The 19,532-nt window shown below is 43.3% G+C and overlaps 1 protein-coding gene across 5 annotated transcripts in view; it reads left to right on the top strand.

The window, feature by feature from the left end:
• The window catches only part of CPO (carboxypeptidase O), a 523,455-nt gene that overhangs the window by 378,133 nt on the left and 125,790 nt on the right, over positions 1 to 19,532 (top strand). For all 5 annotated transcript variants that reach the window (XM_085648890.1, XM_085648886.1, XM_085648887.1 and 2 more), the window contains 2 exons: positions 3,038 to 3,139; positions 11,295 to 11,399. In XM_085648890.1, the coding sequence (XP_085505016.1) occupies positions 3,038 to 3,139; positions 11,295 to 11,399 (207 nt within the window). The remainder of the gene's footprint in view (positions 1 to 3,037; positions 3,140 to 11,294; positions 11,400 to 19,532) is intronic.

Here is a 19,532-nt window from a genome sequence, read left to right on the forward strand (position 1 = left end):
AAGAGGGTAAAGAGAAGGTCTTCCCTGAATATGTCTAGGGTTGGGTGGGAGAAGGTCAGTCCAAAGTCGCGGGCATGTGAAAGGAAGGCAGTCGGTGGTATGAATCTTGCTTGGTAGGACTGTTCGATTTCTTTTTGTGTATAGCCTTGTACATTACACCTATCTGAAAAAGAAGGGGGAGGTAGAGGTAAAAAACACAGAGCGGGGGCAGGCTATCTCCAAAGGCAAGGGAGTAGCCTTGAAGAAATATTGACTAAAGGCATCTCTCCCCCCCATGAGGCCTGAGTTTTGGCTGCCTACGTATCTTACAGAAACTTTACCAAATGGGTTCTGTATGTATATGTATATTTTTATCCACTGGTCTAAATCAGAGTGCACTCAAATTTGAGTTTTTTTCGACTGGACTGGTATCAGGGAGCATTCCTTGGTCCTGAAAAAAGCCTTGGGGTACGGCTTGAAACATGTAGACCACAGAAATCCATGTACATAATTGCATGATTTTCAAATGTGTCCCCACTTTTAAATCATACCGGTTAGAGGCCAGAATAAAAAAGTTTTCCTACTAAGTCAGGTAGTTTTAATTTTGCCACTAAAACATCCCCCACTCCTATTTGTCTCTCCATTCTTCATAGTATATGATCAAAGTGCTCCCGCCCTGCAGTGGAACGGGAAGAACCCAATGATGAAGCATGCTACCCTGGTGGGTGAGGGCTATTTAAATAAACTGTCTGTTTTCCACTGAACATTAGAAGTGGAAAGATAGTTCCTTTTAACGGGCTCTCTTTGGTTACTGCATCACTTGTACATCACACATCATGGTTTGATATGGATGATTGCTGGAAAGGGTACCTGGGAAGATGTTTCAGGTTGGGGTGATGGTCAGTAATCAAGCAGAACCCAGCACACATGGTAGCATTTGAGATGCCAGCCTGAAGTTTGCATTAGCCTGAGTAGCAGCTTTTCGATAGAACAAGACCTGAGGTCTTTATAGTGAGTTGAGACTAGGCCATCTCTACTTTCTTTTTTACATGTTATTTGAGCAACAGGTTGGTGTCAAAGATGACCCAACTGTCCGAACAGGAACGCTACAGGTATAAATTCCTCCACAAACACAGATTTAGGACAGAATTGAGTTTTTTGCGTAGAGGAAGGTAGGAGTTTGAGATGCTGCCTCTGGAACATGGTTGGTGCATTTATTGCCATATGTCAGATAGTTTGACACGCTTCAGATATCTATGTATGTCATCAGCCGCATTTTATCCAGTTTAGGAAGGTGGAACATTAAAAAGTGTCTGTCCATCAAGCCAGGTGAAAACTGGTGGAAAGATTCGATAAAATGCCCAGTCTGCCTGACCAGCAACTAACCTAATGGGAAAGAATACTAACCATGAGGTACTGCTCACATAACACAAATGGTCTCTAACCTTGCTACAGCAAGGTCTTCCAGTCCAGGGCAGCTTCAGTCTACCTCATGGTTCATGCTAGCAAAAGTAATTAACACCCTTTTTCTCTCGCTCTCTCTTTCTCTTGGTCTCTTTTATGCAGTTTTCTGTTCCTTCATTTTCATGGGGGTGTTTCTGTGAGATACCTTTGCCCATGCACCTGTTTAAAATTAAATTAGAAGCACAGAGAGGAGGAGACCCACCAGGGGCAGGCTGAATTTACTCCTAATAGAAGGCAGCACCCAGTGCAAAGACCCCACCCTGCTGAAGTGGAGCCATGGAAACCCTCCAAAGGCAAGGCAGGGGTGTGCCAGTGGAGACACTCACAGTGCAACAAGAGCCCCCTTGTCCTGTCTTTGCATTCACACCCTTGCACCGGCCTTTGAAGATGCATCTGAAGCCGGCATAGGGCGGGTAAAGATGGGCCTTAATCCACTCTGCCTGTGTGCTGCTCTCAAGGGTCACAGAGCCACTTGAAGACAAATACAGAGGAAAGGGTGAACGTGTGCTTCATGCTTCTTTGCTGTGCTTTTTGGTTAGTACGCAAGCTGGAAACAGGGACACACTACTGAGAACCAGAGCCATGTGCCCAATATATATTTGGACCCGCCACCCCAGGCTCAGTGCTTAATTTGAGCCGGTGGTTGCCAGTGGGGGGCCTCCGGCCCTAATTTTTGGGGACTAGCACTTATTTTTCCTCATCCAATATTTCCTGACAGCAAAAGAGTGAAAACGCTCAACGGAGAAAGAGAAAGATGGAAGAACCGTATCAAAAGGAGAAAGCAGGAACCTGTAAGAGTGAAACAAAGGGGCAGAGAGTGCCTGGTGGTTCATCAAAGAGGCATGAGGTGGATTTCAGATTATGCAGCCCTGCATTCTGTGCCAGGGTGTCGGCCGCCGGCTTCTGAGCTGAGATTTGGACACCGGCATTAATTCTTCAATAAATTAAGCACTGTCCAGCCTGGTCCAGTTGATAAATATACCTCAGACCAAAGAACTATACATTTTAGTAACAATTTGTGAGTGAAAGCAGAATTTGAAAGCACTAATGCAAATTCACTAACTGTACTAAAGTATCCGCATGAGCTGTTCCTTGCCCGCTAGAGTTTTATGACTGAGGGGAGACCAAGGGCCAAATTAGGAGTTCTGCAGGCGGGATGCTGAGTCACAAACACGGCGAATATTCCAGCCTTCGCATTACAAGTGTTCTATAGCCTATGGTACTTGTACTCCGACGGATGGGATATTCTCTGCATTTTCACGAAGTATCCCACCCGCCAAACCCGAAACAAGGATTAGTGCGGTGACGTTAAATGAGGAGGGTCCTAGTACAGGTTCAACCGAGGGTTTGGTGCAGAGACACTCAGGGGTATTGAGGCAGCAAGTTGTGTAGCTAGTGTTAGAGGTGGTATTCATTAATCAGATCTTAACCAATACTACACAGTGAAATCAGGCAAAATATGTACTGCTATTATGATCCTGCTGCCTGAAAAGTGAACAAGATACAATTTAAAATGCTATCACCTGGGTATGGAAAAGCGATATATCTGTGGTTATATTTTCACAGCAATTGAGATAGACCATTACTGTTACAGATTTACCAGTGGATGGATGACCTAGAAAGAATGTACACGCAGTTAGTGACTCAACACAACCTGGGGATGACCTATGAAACCCGGCCGATGAATTACCTGAAGGTGAGTGAAAAACATTTATGCTATGAAAGATAAAGAAGGCCTCTCCACGTGCAGGCGGAGATACTCACAGCGCGGCATGTGCAGAGCTACTCACAGTGCTGCATGTGCGGAGATACACACAGTGCTGCATGTGTGGAGATACTCACAGTGCTGCATGTGCGGAGATACTCATAGTGCTGCATGTGCAGAGTTACTCACAGTGCTGCATGTGTGGAGATACTTACAGTGCCGCATGTGCGTAGATACTCACAGTGCGGCATGTGTGCAGATACTCACAGTGCTGCATGTGTGGAGATACACACAGTGCTGCATGTACGGAGATACTCACAGGGCTGCATGTGCGGAGATACAGTGCGGTATGTGTGGAGATACTCACAGTGCGGCATGTGCGGAGATACTCACAGTGCTGCATGTGTGCAGATACTCACAGTGCTGCATGTGTGGAGATACACACAGTGCTGCATGTGCGGATATACAGTGTGGTATGTGTGGAGATACTCACAGTGCGGCATGTGTGCAGATACTCACAGTGCAGCATGTGTGGAGATACTCACAGTGCTGCATGTGCAGAGATACTCACAGTGCTGCATGTGCAGAGTTACTCACAGTGCTTCATGTGTGCAGATACTCACAGTGCTGCATATGTGGAGATACACGCAGTGCTGCATCTGTGGAGATACTCACAGTGCGGCAGGTGTGCAGATACTCACAGTACGGCATGTGCGGAGATACTCATAGTGCTGCATGTGTGGAGATACTCAAAGTGCTGCCTGTGTGGAGATACTCAAATTGTTACATGTACAGAGATACTCACAGTGCTGCATGTGCAGAGATACTCCCAGTGCTGCAGGTACGGAGACACAGTGTGCCATGTGCGGAGATACTCACAGTGCTGCATGTGCAGAGATACTCACAGTGCTGCATGTGTGGAGATACTCACAGGGCTGCATGTGTGGAGATACTCACAGTGCTACATATGTGGAGATACACACAGTGCCTCATCTGTGGAGATACTCACAGTGCTGCATGTGTGCAGATACTCACAGTGCGGCATGTGTGCAGATACTCACAGTGCGGCATGTGTGCAGATACTCACAGTATGGCATGTGTGGAGATACTCACAGTGCTGCAGGTACAGAGATACAGTGTGGCATGTGCGGAGATACTCACAGTGCTGCATCTGCAGAGATACTCACAGTGCTGCATGTGTGGAGATACTCACAGTGCTGCATGTGTGCAGATACTCACAGTGCTGCAGATGTGGAGATACACACAGTGCTGCATCTGTGGAGATACTCACAGTGCTGCATGTGTGCAGATACTCACAGTGCTGCATGTGTGCAGATACTCACAGTGCAGCATGTGTGGAGATACTCACAGTGCTGCATGTGTGCAAGCACATGAGCAGGAGACAGGGACACACTGGTGAAAAACAATATCATGCATACCAGCAGGGTGTGCTTCACTCAAAGGCCTAGTGCAGCAGCGCACAGTGCAGTGTAACCCAGGGAAGCAACATGAGGGGTGCTTTGTACCCTAATTTAGCAACTTTCACTACCAAAACAGCAAAATGGGACACATTTTCTTTTTCTTGCATTAGGACACACTTGTTACGCAACTGACTGCACTTCACACTCTTGTCTCTTTTTTACAAGCGGCACCCTGTATTTGATCATCTAGTGTGTTTACAGTTGGACCTTGCCTTTTGTGCTGGTAGTAGTGCTATATTCTTCTGGATTCTCCACACACTGGGAGCACAGCTGGGCTTCTTCTTGGTTACCTCTCCTCCTGCAGGGACAGGTACTCTCTTTCCCTCTCTGAGAAGGCAGGCAGGCAGGCACGCTTCTTATCTTCATCCCAGCCTACACCTGCCGGGTTTGTATTAGGCCTTTCAGCCTTAGGGTGGTCTTCCCCTCAACCTTTTGCCTTCCTCACCCATTTTTGTACTGATTTAGTTTTTACTGGCCTTAGGACTCTGTGCACTTTATTAGTGTTAACCATTGCTTGAGTGCTTGTGCCCTCTCCTCTAATTATGTTAACATACACTTATCCCCAATTGGCATATTTTACTTATAAGTCCCTTGTAAAGTGTACTACAAGTATCCAGGGCCTGTAAATTAAAAGCTAAGCTACTTGTGGGACTGCAGCACTAATTGTGCCCCCACCTAAGTATTCCATTAAACATGTCTCAGGCCTGCTAGTGCAGAGCCTGTGTGTGCAGCTTAAACTGCCATTTCGACCTGGCAAAATGAACCTTTTGCCAGGCTCAAACCTTCCTTTTCAATACATATAAGTCTCCTCTAGGGTAGGCCATGTGTAGCCCAGAAAGCAAGGTTCAATGAATTCTAAAAGTAAGACATGTACTTTTAAGTTTTACATGTCCTGGTAATGAAAAATGCTTACATTTGTTTTTCACTACTGCAAGGCCCATCTCTCCCATAGGATAACATCGGAGTTGCCTTATTACATTTTACAAGTGTAATTTCAAAATTGGGAAGAGATTGCTAGTTCACCTTTGGTGTCTTTGGAATCACAATTTGAAATCCTAACTTATGGTGGAGTCGGATTTTAAATTGCTATTCAGAAAATTCCACTTTTAGAAAGTTACAATCAAAAACAGGGGTTGGGTTAATACTGCGGCAGCAAGGCTAGGCCACTAAAAACTAAGACAACATAACAATTGCCAGTGCTGACCATCTTCTCATGCCTTTAATTAAACTCTTTGTGATTGCAGAGCTAAATTCCTGCCAACACCATTTATTTTCAATATTTTCAATAAACATTTGAAAGTTCTTTCCATGACACCATCAGAGCTAGTTGACCAACAAACACGGAAAACAATATGTCAAACACTTCAACTGCTGGATACTCTTCTTGTGAGCTTTTGTATGTATCTCTGGCTCTTTCAATTATCTCTTTTGTGTGAAGAATTCTGAGAACCTTCACTCCAAACGGCTGCAGATGCGCTGCCTTCTGCATGAAATCAAAGTAACTTTTAGAAAGTTGGCATTTTCCTGTCTTAGACATTTAGTGCCTTTAGCCTGAACCTGAGTCACATAACTGGGTGTAGCTGACATTTGGGCTTTATGTAGGCCTCCTAGAAAGCCACAAACAATAGGGAACTTACTTGTGCCTGGATGGACCATCACTTGCAGGATGGAAGGGAGGAGCTGGGCACAGCCCCACTTAAACCTGAATAGTCTGTGTCCTGACTCCATGAAAAGGGCTGGATACTCCCTGTAGTCTGGAACCATGACAGTGGAGGAAGGATGCCTGGGTACATTAAAGGGAAACAACTAGAAGCTTCTCCCCCACTTCAAATACTAGACCTCAGACGTCACCACTTCAGTATACTTCTGGACCTGTGGATACTCTGCCAGGAAAAAGGACAGCTGTGCTGCTGAAGACCTGCCTCTCTGCTGGACTGCAGTCTGCTGGACTCTTGCTTTGATGTGCTGTCATATCGCCTGTTGCCCCCTTCCCTGGGTGAGAAGGACTGGACCTGCATTTCTTAAATCCGGAACCCAGAGCAACTCCAAGGGCTAGTTGTCTGGTCTCCTAATCTGAATACTCAAGGACACAGGCTTCCAACAACCTTGCATCTGCACCAGGGTTCTGCCATTGGTGAGCCTATCCTGCCAAGTAGTGCTACCCTAGTCCTGGACCTTTGGAAGTGAGCTTAAGGTGCTTTACCAGCCTCTGTGGATCCAGCGAAACAAACACATCTCCTTTGCTATGCGGCGCAACCTCAAGCAGAACCGATACATTTCAGCTGCTACGTGCAATTGACCCGTCGTTAAGTCCCCCATCACCGCTGCAATGCCTTCGGAACCGCCACTGCATGATGCATCACTGCTGTGGGCCCTCTCATCAACCATCGGTGGTAACCTCGATGACAACACCGGACTCCGCACTGCTCATCTTTGGGAGCGATGTAATCCCCCGACTGTGGCCCTCATCCGAGATGCTGGACTTCACATAGCAAGCCCAATCACCAGGATCCTCGACTACAATGCAGGCCCTCGCACCACAGCCTGATCACATCTCAAAACCAATACATTACTTCTTCTGCATGGTGCATCGTTGGCACGGATTAACGTAATGATCCAGAATCCAGGATTTAAAGTATTTTTGTTCAGCGGGCCTAACTTGGTCCCTTTAGCCGGTCCGTGCTCTATCGTGGTCAGCCTCAACTTGCAACTTTGTCCTGGTCTGGCGCAACCAGATGTCCACAGTTGGTGCTTTATGCCTTTTGGTGCTATTTTCTCTAGAAACTTTAAATATTTAATATCTCCAGTTCTACTAAATGGATTATTGTCATTTTGGTCTTCTTTTATTTAATAAATTAAGCTCTATCGTTCTAACTTGTTTTGGGATCCTTTTTGTGTGGTGTTTTCACTGTTTTACTATTTGAAGTGTTCCACAAAAACTTTAAAGATTGTTTCTAAATTAAGCCTGACTGATCTATGCAAAGCTACCAGGGATTGAGCACAGGTTAATTTGGGGTTTGCTTTTGCCTTATCCTGACAAGGGTTGCTGCTTGACCAGGGCTCACATCCCAGTCAACCATTAACCCAATTTCTTACAGTCTGGAAAACATCCTATTTAAAATCATAACACCACTAACCATCCTACAATTCAGAAATAATCTGGCCACTGCCTCTGCAAAAAACTCCCTTCCTTCTGCAAGAAGAATGTGGAACTGCAACAAAGTGGGATGAGTTGGGCCTTACATTTATACTCATTTGCCATACAGGAGATGGATATCCACTTTTTAAGTTCCTGGAACTCGATTAGGGTGCTTTCCTTTCAAATGTCATGCTCTGGATGGAGTCCTGTGCAAGGTGATGCCTCTCACAGCTGGTACTGATGAATGCTGTCTCCTGGCAGAAATAGCCAAATCACAGGCACAACGAAGCATATGCACCTAGCTATCATCTGCCTTTCTGAAGTAGCAACCATGGACAGACAAAAAGTTAGGTCATGCCCAGAGGCTTGTTCTCCCTTAAAAACAGAATCTGCTGACTCATCCTCTCTCCACTACTATCCACCAAATTCGGTGCACAGGAAAACCTAATAAGTAATCCCTTGCCAAAAGGTCCATATAGAATTTTTAAGAGTAGCCCTGTTTCCATGTTCTCCCACAAGAGCATCTGGATCTCCCTCCAGACCTAGGAATGCAGGCAATACACTTCCACTGTCTGGGGAAGCTGTATCCACTCTTCATCTTGTGCCATGCTATACCAGGGGCAAAATGGATTCCAAGCAATCCCTCTCTCATATTATATGGAATCTAACTGCCATACATGTGCCACCCACTCACCATTCAACATGCACAGGGAAGATTAGGGTGTTACATATAAGCAGAACTTTACATGGGTGAGGCTGGTACACTGCTCTCCTCTCTAACACAGATAAAAGATTTGCTCATGACTATTGGTTGACAAGTCAGTACACTGCTACCTCCGAATAATGGACACTAGTCTCATGTCAAAGAAAGGGATTGCTTGATACACCCGTCCAGGCCACAGAACTGCTTCCGAACCTTGTTCTCATCATGGGCAAGATGAGGTCATAGTGCACACACTAGCTCAGCATCTAAGCTGAACCTGTAACAAGTCATGATGCCTGTTTCACATGCAGCCACTCGGGGCACCAGTACATGCCCATATACCATGCAGGGGACATTCCCAGCCAACAGGTGATATTTTGAGTTGTGAGCCCAGGCCGTGGTGCCGGGACAATATTTAGACTGGAGGTGCTGCCATTAGTGTTACATCACCCAAGTCATAGGGATTGTCAAAGGTGCAAGCATCGCAAAAAGAACAGTGTAGCAAATGAGCCATGCCCATTCAGTAGGAGAGCAGTAAGGATGTGGTATGTGTGGTATGTAGGAGGGAGGGGTCATTTTGGATCATACTATCACTAAAATATTTTTCTTTGAAATGGGCATTACTGATAAAATTATAAAGAGCATAAAAGATAATATGTGGAAATCGAGTTTCAGTGAAATGTTGGCACATCACTCGGGGGCATATGTATCAAGCAAATTTTTAATCGCAAACGCTGCGATTCGCAAAATACAGCGTTTGCGATTAAAAATTCGCAAAACGGGATGTATAAGGCAAAATCCCATCGCAAAATTAAGGAATTGCTAATTTAGCGATTTCTTAATTTTGCGTAAGCATTTAAGAAATCGCAAATTGCGATTTCTTAAATGATATGTAAAAAGCACCCAAATTGTGGGAATTATCCTTAAGAAATCGCAAATTACCACCAACTTCCAGTTGGTGGTAATTTGCGATTTCCTTTCAAAATGCACTATTTTTAATTTTGCAAACTGCCATGTGACGCTCATACATGCCCTTAGGGCATGTATGTGCGCCATATGCACACACATGCTCATTTCAGGGGTGCATCAGGGTGTCATCATGACACCCTTGCACCTTTGAAATTATTCTCAAATAGCGATTAGCAAATTGCGAATTCGCTATTTGAGAATTACTTCCCATTCATTCCTATGGGTCTCCTGGCCCATAGAAATGAATGGGCAGGTATTCCTTAATTGCGATTTCGCAATTAAGGAATTTTAAGAAATCGCAAAAAGTTTGCGATTTTTTAAATACATCCCGTTTTGCAATTCTCAAATAGCGATTCTTTAAAAATCGCTATTTGAGAATCGCAAATGGTGATGTTGATACATATGCCCCTAAGTGTCTTGATTTGTCTTGATCCTATTCAACATGTATGTTTCCATCACGCTCCAGAATTACAGTGAAAGTGTGTCATTTGTGCTTTTTTAACTGCTGATATATTTTGTGAAATATTTGTACAGTCCATGTACAGGTATTTACATTTTGTTGTGTTAAAAAAATAACATCCTACAGCCTTTCCAAATCACACTCCCTGTACTCCAGCATGATTGTCACATAGTTCTCTTTATAAATGCCTCTCACTCCACTGTCAGAGAATGAAAACTAAACACAAGTCTCCATGTTAAACAATAAGCAACACTCAGTTAGAAGAAAAAAGTCTGACATTAGACCTTTATCTTTGAACATGCAGCAAACAAGACAAGATAAAGACAAAATGTAAAGACATTTTTATTAAGCATTCACCTTCTCAACTTCAGCACAGTTATTTCAGGGGATGCTGCAGCATTCCCTCACCTTTACTTCCAGAGCCTATGAGACTAGATAGAAAACCCAAGTCCATGATTTGAGGCACAGCAGTTGAGCAACAAACTATGTGGAAAGTATTTATGCAGGGATGTCTCACTCGAAAATACTTTATTTAGACAATAAAGTCTGTCAAAGTGCCTAAAATTACAAATAAAATCAGAGTAATAGCTGTTACCACAATTTTTCCAGTTCCCAGTCCTTCTGTGGACAATTCATAATTCAACCTCTGTGTTTCACACAGGTAAAAATTAATTAAAATACTTATTCAATAAACAGCTATCAACTTAATAAAAGTGCCTTTGATTAAGAAAAAGGAGATGCAGTACAGTCTGTCAGATTAAAGCGGTTTGTTTTTAGGACTGCTGGTTTTCACTGATTCCCCCCTTCTTCGTTTTGTGCTTCTGAGATTGATTTGAGTTGCTTCTCCGCACACCCTACAAATTTTACCAGTTTTGTGATAACTTGCGGCTGCTCATTATTCAATAAGAAACTGCAGGGATGTCAATAATACAGTGATCCCATGACACCCACAAAAATAGATTATGGTAATAGCATGCTCCTCAGCAGTACACTTTATATATATGTGCACCAAAAAGATTTACACACCAGGTGTGGGTAATAGCAGACATATATATGGTGGAGAAGGCAAAGCTGTCATAACACTAAGAGCACATTGAACACAAATGTAGCAAAGAAAGCCCCTTATTGCTTCATCACTGACCAGGATACGTAAGACCCTTCAACCTGAGGCACATGAACAGAAACAATGGAGGGCGAATTGGAGGTGGGGCACAGAAGATCAACCTTTATTCACCCATCACACACTCCTGGGTGCACATGACAGGCAATCACTAACACCAATTTAATTTAATGACTGATTGATGGGGCTATTTAGAATTCCTTTTAAGTGCTTCTTTGGGGATTACCTTTAAAGATAAGAGAGATGACAGCAGCGTTCTATGTTCTCCCATTAGATCAGCAAACCATCAGACACAGCCAAGAAAATCATTTGGATGGACTGTGGTATTCACGCCAGAGAATGGATCACTCCAGCCTTTTGCCAGTGGTTTGTAAACGAGGTGAGTTTCCATGACCAGCTTGTCTGTTCAGGCAGTGGGTTTCATTTGAGCAAAATTAAGGAGGCAAATGCTGCCAATAGTAATTGTCCAGGCATATAAGTGTCATGAATAACCACCAAGATGCAGTGTTGGTACTTTTTTGGGATTACTAATCTGCTATAGACATGTTATAATGTTTGCTGTCTCAAGACTAGTGCAAAGGGCAATCTGTCTGAAGAAGTCTAGAAACCTGTGTCACATCCCATAGCTTGATAACAACTATGTGCCCACCAATTGCAAGAGAGGATCAGTCAGTAGGAAATTACCGTTGGTGGAAGTTAACTAAAAATCTGTGACAAAATCTTGTTTAAGCATGTACTGCACTGGTGCGTTATCTAAACAAGATTTAAATTGGTGGTTGGCTTAGTAGGGTTCTTATTTCGAGTCTGCCAGTGCTTCTCTTAGACAAATTTAGAGGCATATTAACAAGGGCTTTATCTCTGCTTTTTTGGCTTTAAAAGCCAAAGAAGCGGAGATAAAAATATCGCCCTATCAACAACAGGGTGCTAACATGCAAAATCGCATGTTAGCACCCTTTTTCACTACGCTTCCCTTTGCATCTCTAATGAGATGCAAAGTGGGCGTTCCAGAGCAAAATAATAGGAAAAATGTCGCTAAGCGACATTTCTCCTATTATCAAGCTTCACGCTAACCCTGTTAAAGACAAAAAAAGCAGCGCTAACCACGGTTAACGCCGCTTTTTTACGTCTGCTAATTTTCAGACTTAGCCATGTAATCCAATGGGAGGTGGATTACATGGCTAAATCCACCATGGGCTATCAACAAGGATATCCCTATCCTTGTAGTTTTATCGCTGCATTACCAGCGATAACCTCCCAAAATGCCACTATCGATGGATTTTTTATCGCCTAGGCGGTTAGCATTGTTAATAACGCAATAACGAGGCGATATTATCCAGCGATAGTGGGCGTTAACAAAATTAACGCTAAGCACCCTTAGCGTTAATTTTCCCTGTTCCTTGTCCCTCAGATCTTCTACTTTATTTACAATCGGGGAAAGTGCCAGGATTGCACTTGTGGAGCCTCCATTAGTTTAGCCAGGGTGAACTTCTCACCTCGCAGTCTGTCCACCAAGAGGCCACCAGGTCCCAGTGAGGGTCGACCCGCTTAATTGAGGATGAGGCAACATCACTTATTTTTCCAGTCCATGTCTGCCAGGCAATCCATTGCAGCCATGCCAGAGGAAAATGCAGAATAGCCACATGTGCATGGAAAATAATCAATGCATGTTTGACGATTTTTTATTTGTTTAGAGAAAACAAACCCCCACTTTGGAAGTTTGTTTTCTCTTTAAAAAAAAGAAAAATCCGAGGAGGTGTTCAGTGCTGGTAAAGCAGCCATAGATGTTCACTTCACAGCACTGAGATCCCTGCCAGGCAGACAGAGGTCTCTAAACGGGGCAGGTGGTCCTCCGCACATAATATAAAAAGCACATATCTGTCTGGGAGATATTCCTGATTAGTGCCTGGGTTGGTGCAAGACTACCGCTGGGTAGGATGGGACCTGAGGAACGGGGGTGGAGTAGAGGGGCCTGCAAGAAATAGGGAAAAATCTGGCACAGACAGGGTTTGAATGTGTATGAAAAAGGTTGAACGAGCTGGCCAGCTTAGCATCTGACGGAAAGAGCCCAGGAAAGTAACTGAATCATATATATGCATTGTGATCTAAAACACAGTGCCCAGATAGGCTCACGACACCGTAGATAGATATAGCATGGAAGGCTGTACGGGAGTATGGATTGTGGTTGTTCAGAGAATGAGTGAAATAGTATTGATGGGGCCGGGTTCCCTTTTGTCAATGTACTCTGGAACCCTAGGTCAATGGACCGTTGGTACCTGCTTTAGAAGCGTAGAAAGGAGAAATAACTCATTAGATCAGACTCACACATTCAAAGAATCATGACTCCGAAGAATCATAGACTCCAGGTTCTAAGCTAGTGGGTTTATTACAAAGCCAAAAATAACTGGGCATACAGACACCTCAGGAGGAGGTTGTAAAAATACATTGGAACTAATACAAAGCCGAACTTGAGTGCGAAATTCAGTCTTTGGAGCATGAAAATAATGACATATTCCCAAATCAGAACACAGCAATTAGAGCCCCAATGTTAAGATCAGACTTCATCCGAGGTTTGTGGGTAAAAAGCATTAGTCTGTCCCTACACTACAAGTAATGTGGCATCCCTACTTAGCATTCCCCCGGCAAGTGTAGGAAAAGGTCTCAGCATGTGAAGACTTCCTAAGAAGTGCACTCACGTTGTATGGGTCAAGTAGCATAAAGCTACAGAGATCATTCTAAGATGCTCCTACTCCCTCCAACAATCTCCTGTCCTCTCCTAACACAACCCCCGGGGCACTGTCCCTAATTCCAACACCAACATTATAAAACACGCCCACTTCACATCATCCGATCGCCTCATCCCGCTGGACACCTACTCGTAGGTGATTTTCCATTTAGCTGCGATACTCCCACCCTCTTCCGCGATGACCTTGATTCCCAGGCCTTCTCCAGTGAGAAAGAACACTGTCCCATATTATCAGCACACCTTGTACAAATGTATCCTCTCCTCCCTGAGCCTATATCTTAAGACAAAAGCGCTATTCTAACTAACAAGGATGACTTTCGCCACCTGTAACGAAACGTGAGAAAGAACAAATTCAAAATGCACATGAAATTCAACTACCAGGTCTAACATGAGAGTGTCCAGGCAAAATGCATTTTGGGCCTACAGAAATCAGCCAACATAAGAAAGTAGCACATAGGACTTATGACACCACAGGTAAAATAACCCTTTTACTAAACATTTCTAAATCACCACATTACGTGAACACACCAAATACATGAATAATTGTAAGTAACCTACATAAATTCTGCACGTTAGGGTTTCAGTTAAACACACACATGTGCAGAGATTAATATGGTGCACATTTAAATCAATGCGTGACATCTCAATAAATGAACTTCATTAGTCCGTTCTAACTAAACACTGGGATTGACACCATTCAGAACACAACTGCTACGTCAATTTCTTCACATTGCACGAAATAATTCTATCACTTCACCTTTACATATTATTAAATTTCACATTCTAATGACTAAATATTACCACGACAAAATAAATGCAGGTGCAAGCTACTCATTGTTATGATGCACCCCTACGAATGAGAAGAGCACAATCATGCTCTATAAGTATGATAGGACAGTAGCCAAGGAATTGAGTTGTGGATGGCATCTCCTTGCTGACATAGCCTTACTGTGGACTACAAAAACTTGCCATGAAGCAATCGCCTTCATAAAGAACAGAAGAGAGGGAAAGAGAGAGAGCAAGAGAGGAGAGATAGGGAACAAGCAGTCAACAAGGGCAACACTGATGCAAGCACATGGGGCTATTAGCACATGTAGTAGAAGGAGTATCAGACTAGCAAATAAGACATTGGGAAAAAAGAGATGAGATTAGTATCAGAGGGACAAAGAACATGATGTGGGGCAATTGACTAAATATATGGGAGAAAAGGTAGAGTGTTCAGAGTTATGACTGATCTGGAAAGTAAGGGATACATATGGTCGAAGCATGGAAACTGTGTTGGGCAGTGGAAATATGGAAAGGCACATAGGGAAGGAAACATCAGTGGAGCCACGGGAGGACTTGTCAGTGGTTGTAGGATTGAGTAAGAAGATTTTGCTCATTGAAGACCCAAATAGTGGATGCTACTACATAAGGGAGAAGAAAGGTTAGTGACTAGGCAGAAGGGTAAATGGGAACTCCAAAGTGCGGATGAAGGTTAAAAAGGAGATCACATTATATGACTATTATGAGACAAAGGCCACAGAACATTTAATGAAAAATATGACGGAGGAATGTTTGCTGATTTAGCAGATAAGGGGCAAGTAGGGTCACTTTAAAGAGGATGAAATTGAGCTTGCATACAGGCTGAGAGGGGTCATAACCATAGATAATTGCATATCTATGTTCATTATATGCCAGTGTACTGCAAGAGTTCCTGAGAAGCGCATAGCATTGATTGGAATCCTGGCTATGATCAGGAAGGTTCAAGTCAACATGTTGAGGTGATGGGCTCAGGTAGGATTAGTTTTGCTGTTCTGTTCCCACATGGAAGAAACCATTCTATTGTTGTGGGAGTAGTTAGACATGACGCAACGGCTCCAATAAACATCACCGATGACAATGGTTAAGGCACATTATACTGCTGCTATCTCTGGTGTCCTTTTTGAAAAGGTTGAATGGGGATTAGATGTAATAGTTTCACACAAAAATATCATCTGACATAAATACTGTCTTCTAAATCTTGCATATAAAAATATTGGGGCATATCAACAACAACTGGCGATAATTATCGCTAAGCACACTTAGCGCTAGGATAATTATCGCCGGCTGGCGTTGATTTTTATCGCTGAGATAGCGTGCTATTAGCAACGCTTATCTCAATAGCGATAAAAATCCTCACTCTAAGTGGCTAACGTGAGATTATCGCTGGAAACCCAGCGATAATCTCACGTTAGCTTGTTGATAGGGACAGACAAACTTAGCCATGATATCCTCCTTCCATAGGATATCATGGCTAAGTCAGAAAAATACCAGACATAAAAAAGCAGCGTTAACCGCGGCTAGCGCTGCTTTTTTTTGTCTCTAACAGGGTTAGCGATATTCTTGATAATAGGAGAAATGTCGCTTAGCGACATTTCTTCTATTATTTTACTCTAGAACGCCCCCTTTGCATCTCATTAGAGATGCAGGGGGAAGCGTAGAGTAAAAGGGTGCTAACATGCAAATTTGCATGTTAGCACCCTGTTGTTGATAGGGTGATAGTTTTATCTCTGCTTTTTTGGCTTTTAAAGCCAAAAAAGCAGAGATAAAGCCCTTGTTGATATGCCCCATTGTCTCATTGAGTGTTTTGGAGGTGGGGTGTTGTGCCAGGAGGCATTTTGATTTACAATAAGTTAATGCATTTGAATGCTCGAAGTATGGCGGTAGTTACATCTGGAGAAGTGCCAATTCTTGAGCAAGTGGACCATTTGGAGTTGGGAAAAGGTGGGGGTGGGAAAGCTGTCACGAGAGAAAAGTCCGCACACTGCTTATGGTGGACAGATTGAATGAATGGCTCGTATATTATGCAGAAAACGTGGTTATGTAAAATGTGAATGATATTTCACCGAAAATTTCAGATTACAAATTAACAGACTAAAAGAAATGGGCAGAGTGAGACCAGTTTAGAGCGGGGGTGAGCAAAATGGAGAAAGGCATACAGGAAGCTAGGAAGGTGGGGCCATTTGATACAAAGTGAAAATAAAAAATCAATGTAAAAAACAGGGTAAACATTACGCATTTGGGGTACAAGAGGCAGGGGTGTGAACAAAATGTAAGGCAAGGAAGGATCTATGTAATTCTGACCCCAAACCCAATTGGCAAATTACATTTTTAGATAAAAGGCATTAACTAGTTTACTTTTTCAAATTGTGTAAATGTTGCAATTTAGTAAAAAAGATTAGAAGTGGGTTCACAGACATGGTTTCCACCAAATTAAGTATTCTCCAAGGTCACTTACAATCACAGCCTATACAGAATCCACGAGGAGCCTAGTGTACTCTAAACTCAATGAAGGGATGCAGTCTGTAGAATATTCAACTTAACGGCTTTGTATATTATACAGAGCGCTCAATAAAATGGTGTACTCAATGACAGAAATAAAGAGTAAGTGTAACCTTAGCACGCCAATGCTGTGGTTGCGTCTCACTCAACAGGAACTGTTACATATAGTGCACTTAAAAAGGAGCTGTTCGCTATTCACATTGAATGAGAAGGTGCAGCATAACCGTTGAATGAGACGGTGTAGTCTATAGCAGGAGTTCTTAACCTGTGGTCCAGGTACCACTGGGGGTTCCACGAAACCTACACAGGGGGTCCACGACTGCTTAGAACATTAAATAAACAGATTAATAAAGTGCAATTAAATAAAGAAGCAAAATGTTCTTTTGATGATGGAAAAACATTCTGTAAATGTGAAGAGACATCAAATTGGAGGCTAAAAACTAAGGGCCTAATTTACAAGAAACTGACGCATCGCTGGATGAAAGCAGCGATGCGTAGGTTTTAATGTGCCTGCGGGAGAAACTCTTGCACCACAATGGATGTGCTGTATTCACAATATGGCGCACCATGACGCAGGGTTTTTTGGCGCATTGCTAGAGTTGGCATGAAAACCAACCCAACTCCAGTAGTGGGTCAAAATTAGAGGCGATGCTTCAGTTTTAACTGACGCATCGACTACTGAATGGGGACCAATGTGTTGGAGAGTAAAAAAGTGACAAAGTCACTTTGCAATCAAACATATTGGTTCTGGATGTGATGCATGCAAGCAGGCATAGTGCCCACTTGTATTTGTGGCATCAGCACTTAAGTCACAAATTATGACATTACGTGCATATACTTACCTTAGGTGGCCCACTTACATTGTGACTTGATTGCATATTGCAATAAAGTCACTACAGCTGGTGTGATCCCTTGAGCACATTCAATGCATCATCCCTATACCTGGGTTTGGCAGGCATATGGATTGTGACGCATTGGAAGCGCAGCTAAAGGCTTCGCCCCCAAAAAAAGTTGTAAATATCATTGCGCTATTATCAAGGTAGGCGTTTCCGACGGAATACCTACCTTGCATAAATTTAAATCTAAGGGGGTGCAGGCGATTTTCACGCAGCCTGTGAAAAAGGGACGCATCTGCATCCATGTAAATATGGGGCAGATTTAGTGCCGCCGTTGCGTAAAAAATGTGACGCAATGGCAGTGAAAGGAGGCGCAAGGGGCTTGAAAATCTGCCCCTATAGGTTTATATTCAGAATGATTTCTGGGAGAAGTTCATCAAACAGTATATAGTATGGATAATAAGTCTCAAACATTCCTATTAAAGTTATATTTGGATTTTTTTTATATTTGTATGTGAATTAAATAAAATATGTAGTCATTTGTGTATTTGTTTCTTGAATGCTTATTTCTGTATTTTTCTGTATTGTTTTGTGGTTCTAATAATTGAAAATGCCTACGCAGGGGTTCTCGGCTTCCAGTAATGACTAAATGGGGGTCTCCGGATTCCAATAAGGATTCAGTGAGCAGTCCTCTGTTTCCACTAATGATTAAGTGGGTTCCACAGAAGTTAAAAGGCTAAGAACCACTGGTCTACAGCACACTCTCAAGGGAGCAGCAGCATACATGGTATCGCTGCTTATGCTACTCGTGTAGATGCCTCGAGGTTAAGGATGATTTCCCCTTAGCACTTAATTATCCAGACTTTTTCATCTTGGTCGAATCCCTCATCCTGCCTGGGCCTAATATTCTCGAATATATTGTGTGAGTGTTTAGAAGTTACTGGGAACTGCACAATAGAAAACTACCGTTCAGTCATCCATATTGAGAAACACCAATTATATATATAAATATATATATTATCTACTGGCAGTCGCCAGTAGATAGTTATAGTTACAACCTAGTTTCCATAGGAAATCTCAAAATTCTATTTTGAATAACTTTGGCGCCGGTTGACGAATCCTCGCGAAATTTTCAAAACTAATGGGGCGCTCCGTTCAGCTCCTACCCTGAAAGTCTTGGGGTGATTCGTCAAGCGGGGGCCGAGAAAAAGGGTGGGTCCCAAAACGCGTTTTCCCCATGCATTTTTCCATAGGACCTTTAGTCGCAGCTACAGCCCGAACGGCTGAACAGAATTACGTGAAATTTGGCAGAGAGGTAGCCATAAGGTCAAGGAAGTGCCTTTTGCAGGTCTGGTGTAAATCTGTTCAGTATTTCCTGAGAAAATAGCATTTAAAAGCATATCAATATCTATACACGCGCACCGTGCGCGCACTGTGCGCGCACCCTGCCGTGCGCGAGCGCAATTCTGATTGGTTGTTAGATGTCGGTAAACATTCGAATCGGTCCAAACCACGAAGTGTCGGCCGCCATTTTGACTCTCGCAGTCTGAGGGGGTGAAAAAAAAGGTGGATAACGTGAAAAGGTGGTAGAGTGGACAGTTCCTGACCCCCTAGCCTTGGTCAGGGGGTC

This window comes from Triturus cristatus, chromosome 3_2 (genome assembly GCF_964204655.1).
Source record: "Triturus cristatus chromosome 3_2, aTriCri1.1, whole genome shotgun sequence".
NCBI lineage: Eukaryota > Metazoa > Chordata > Amphibia > Caudata > Salamandridae > Triturus > Triturus cristatus.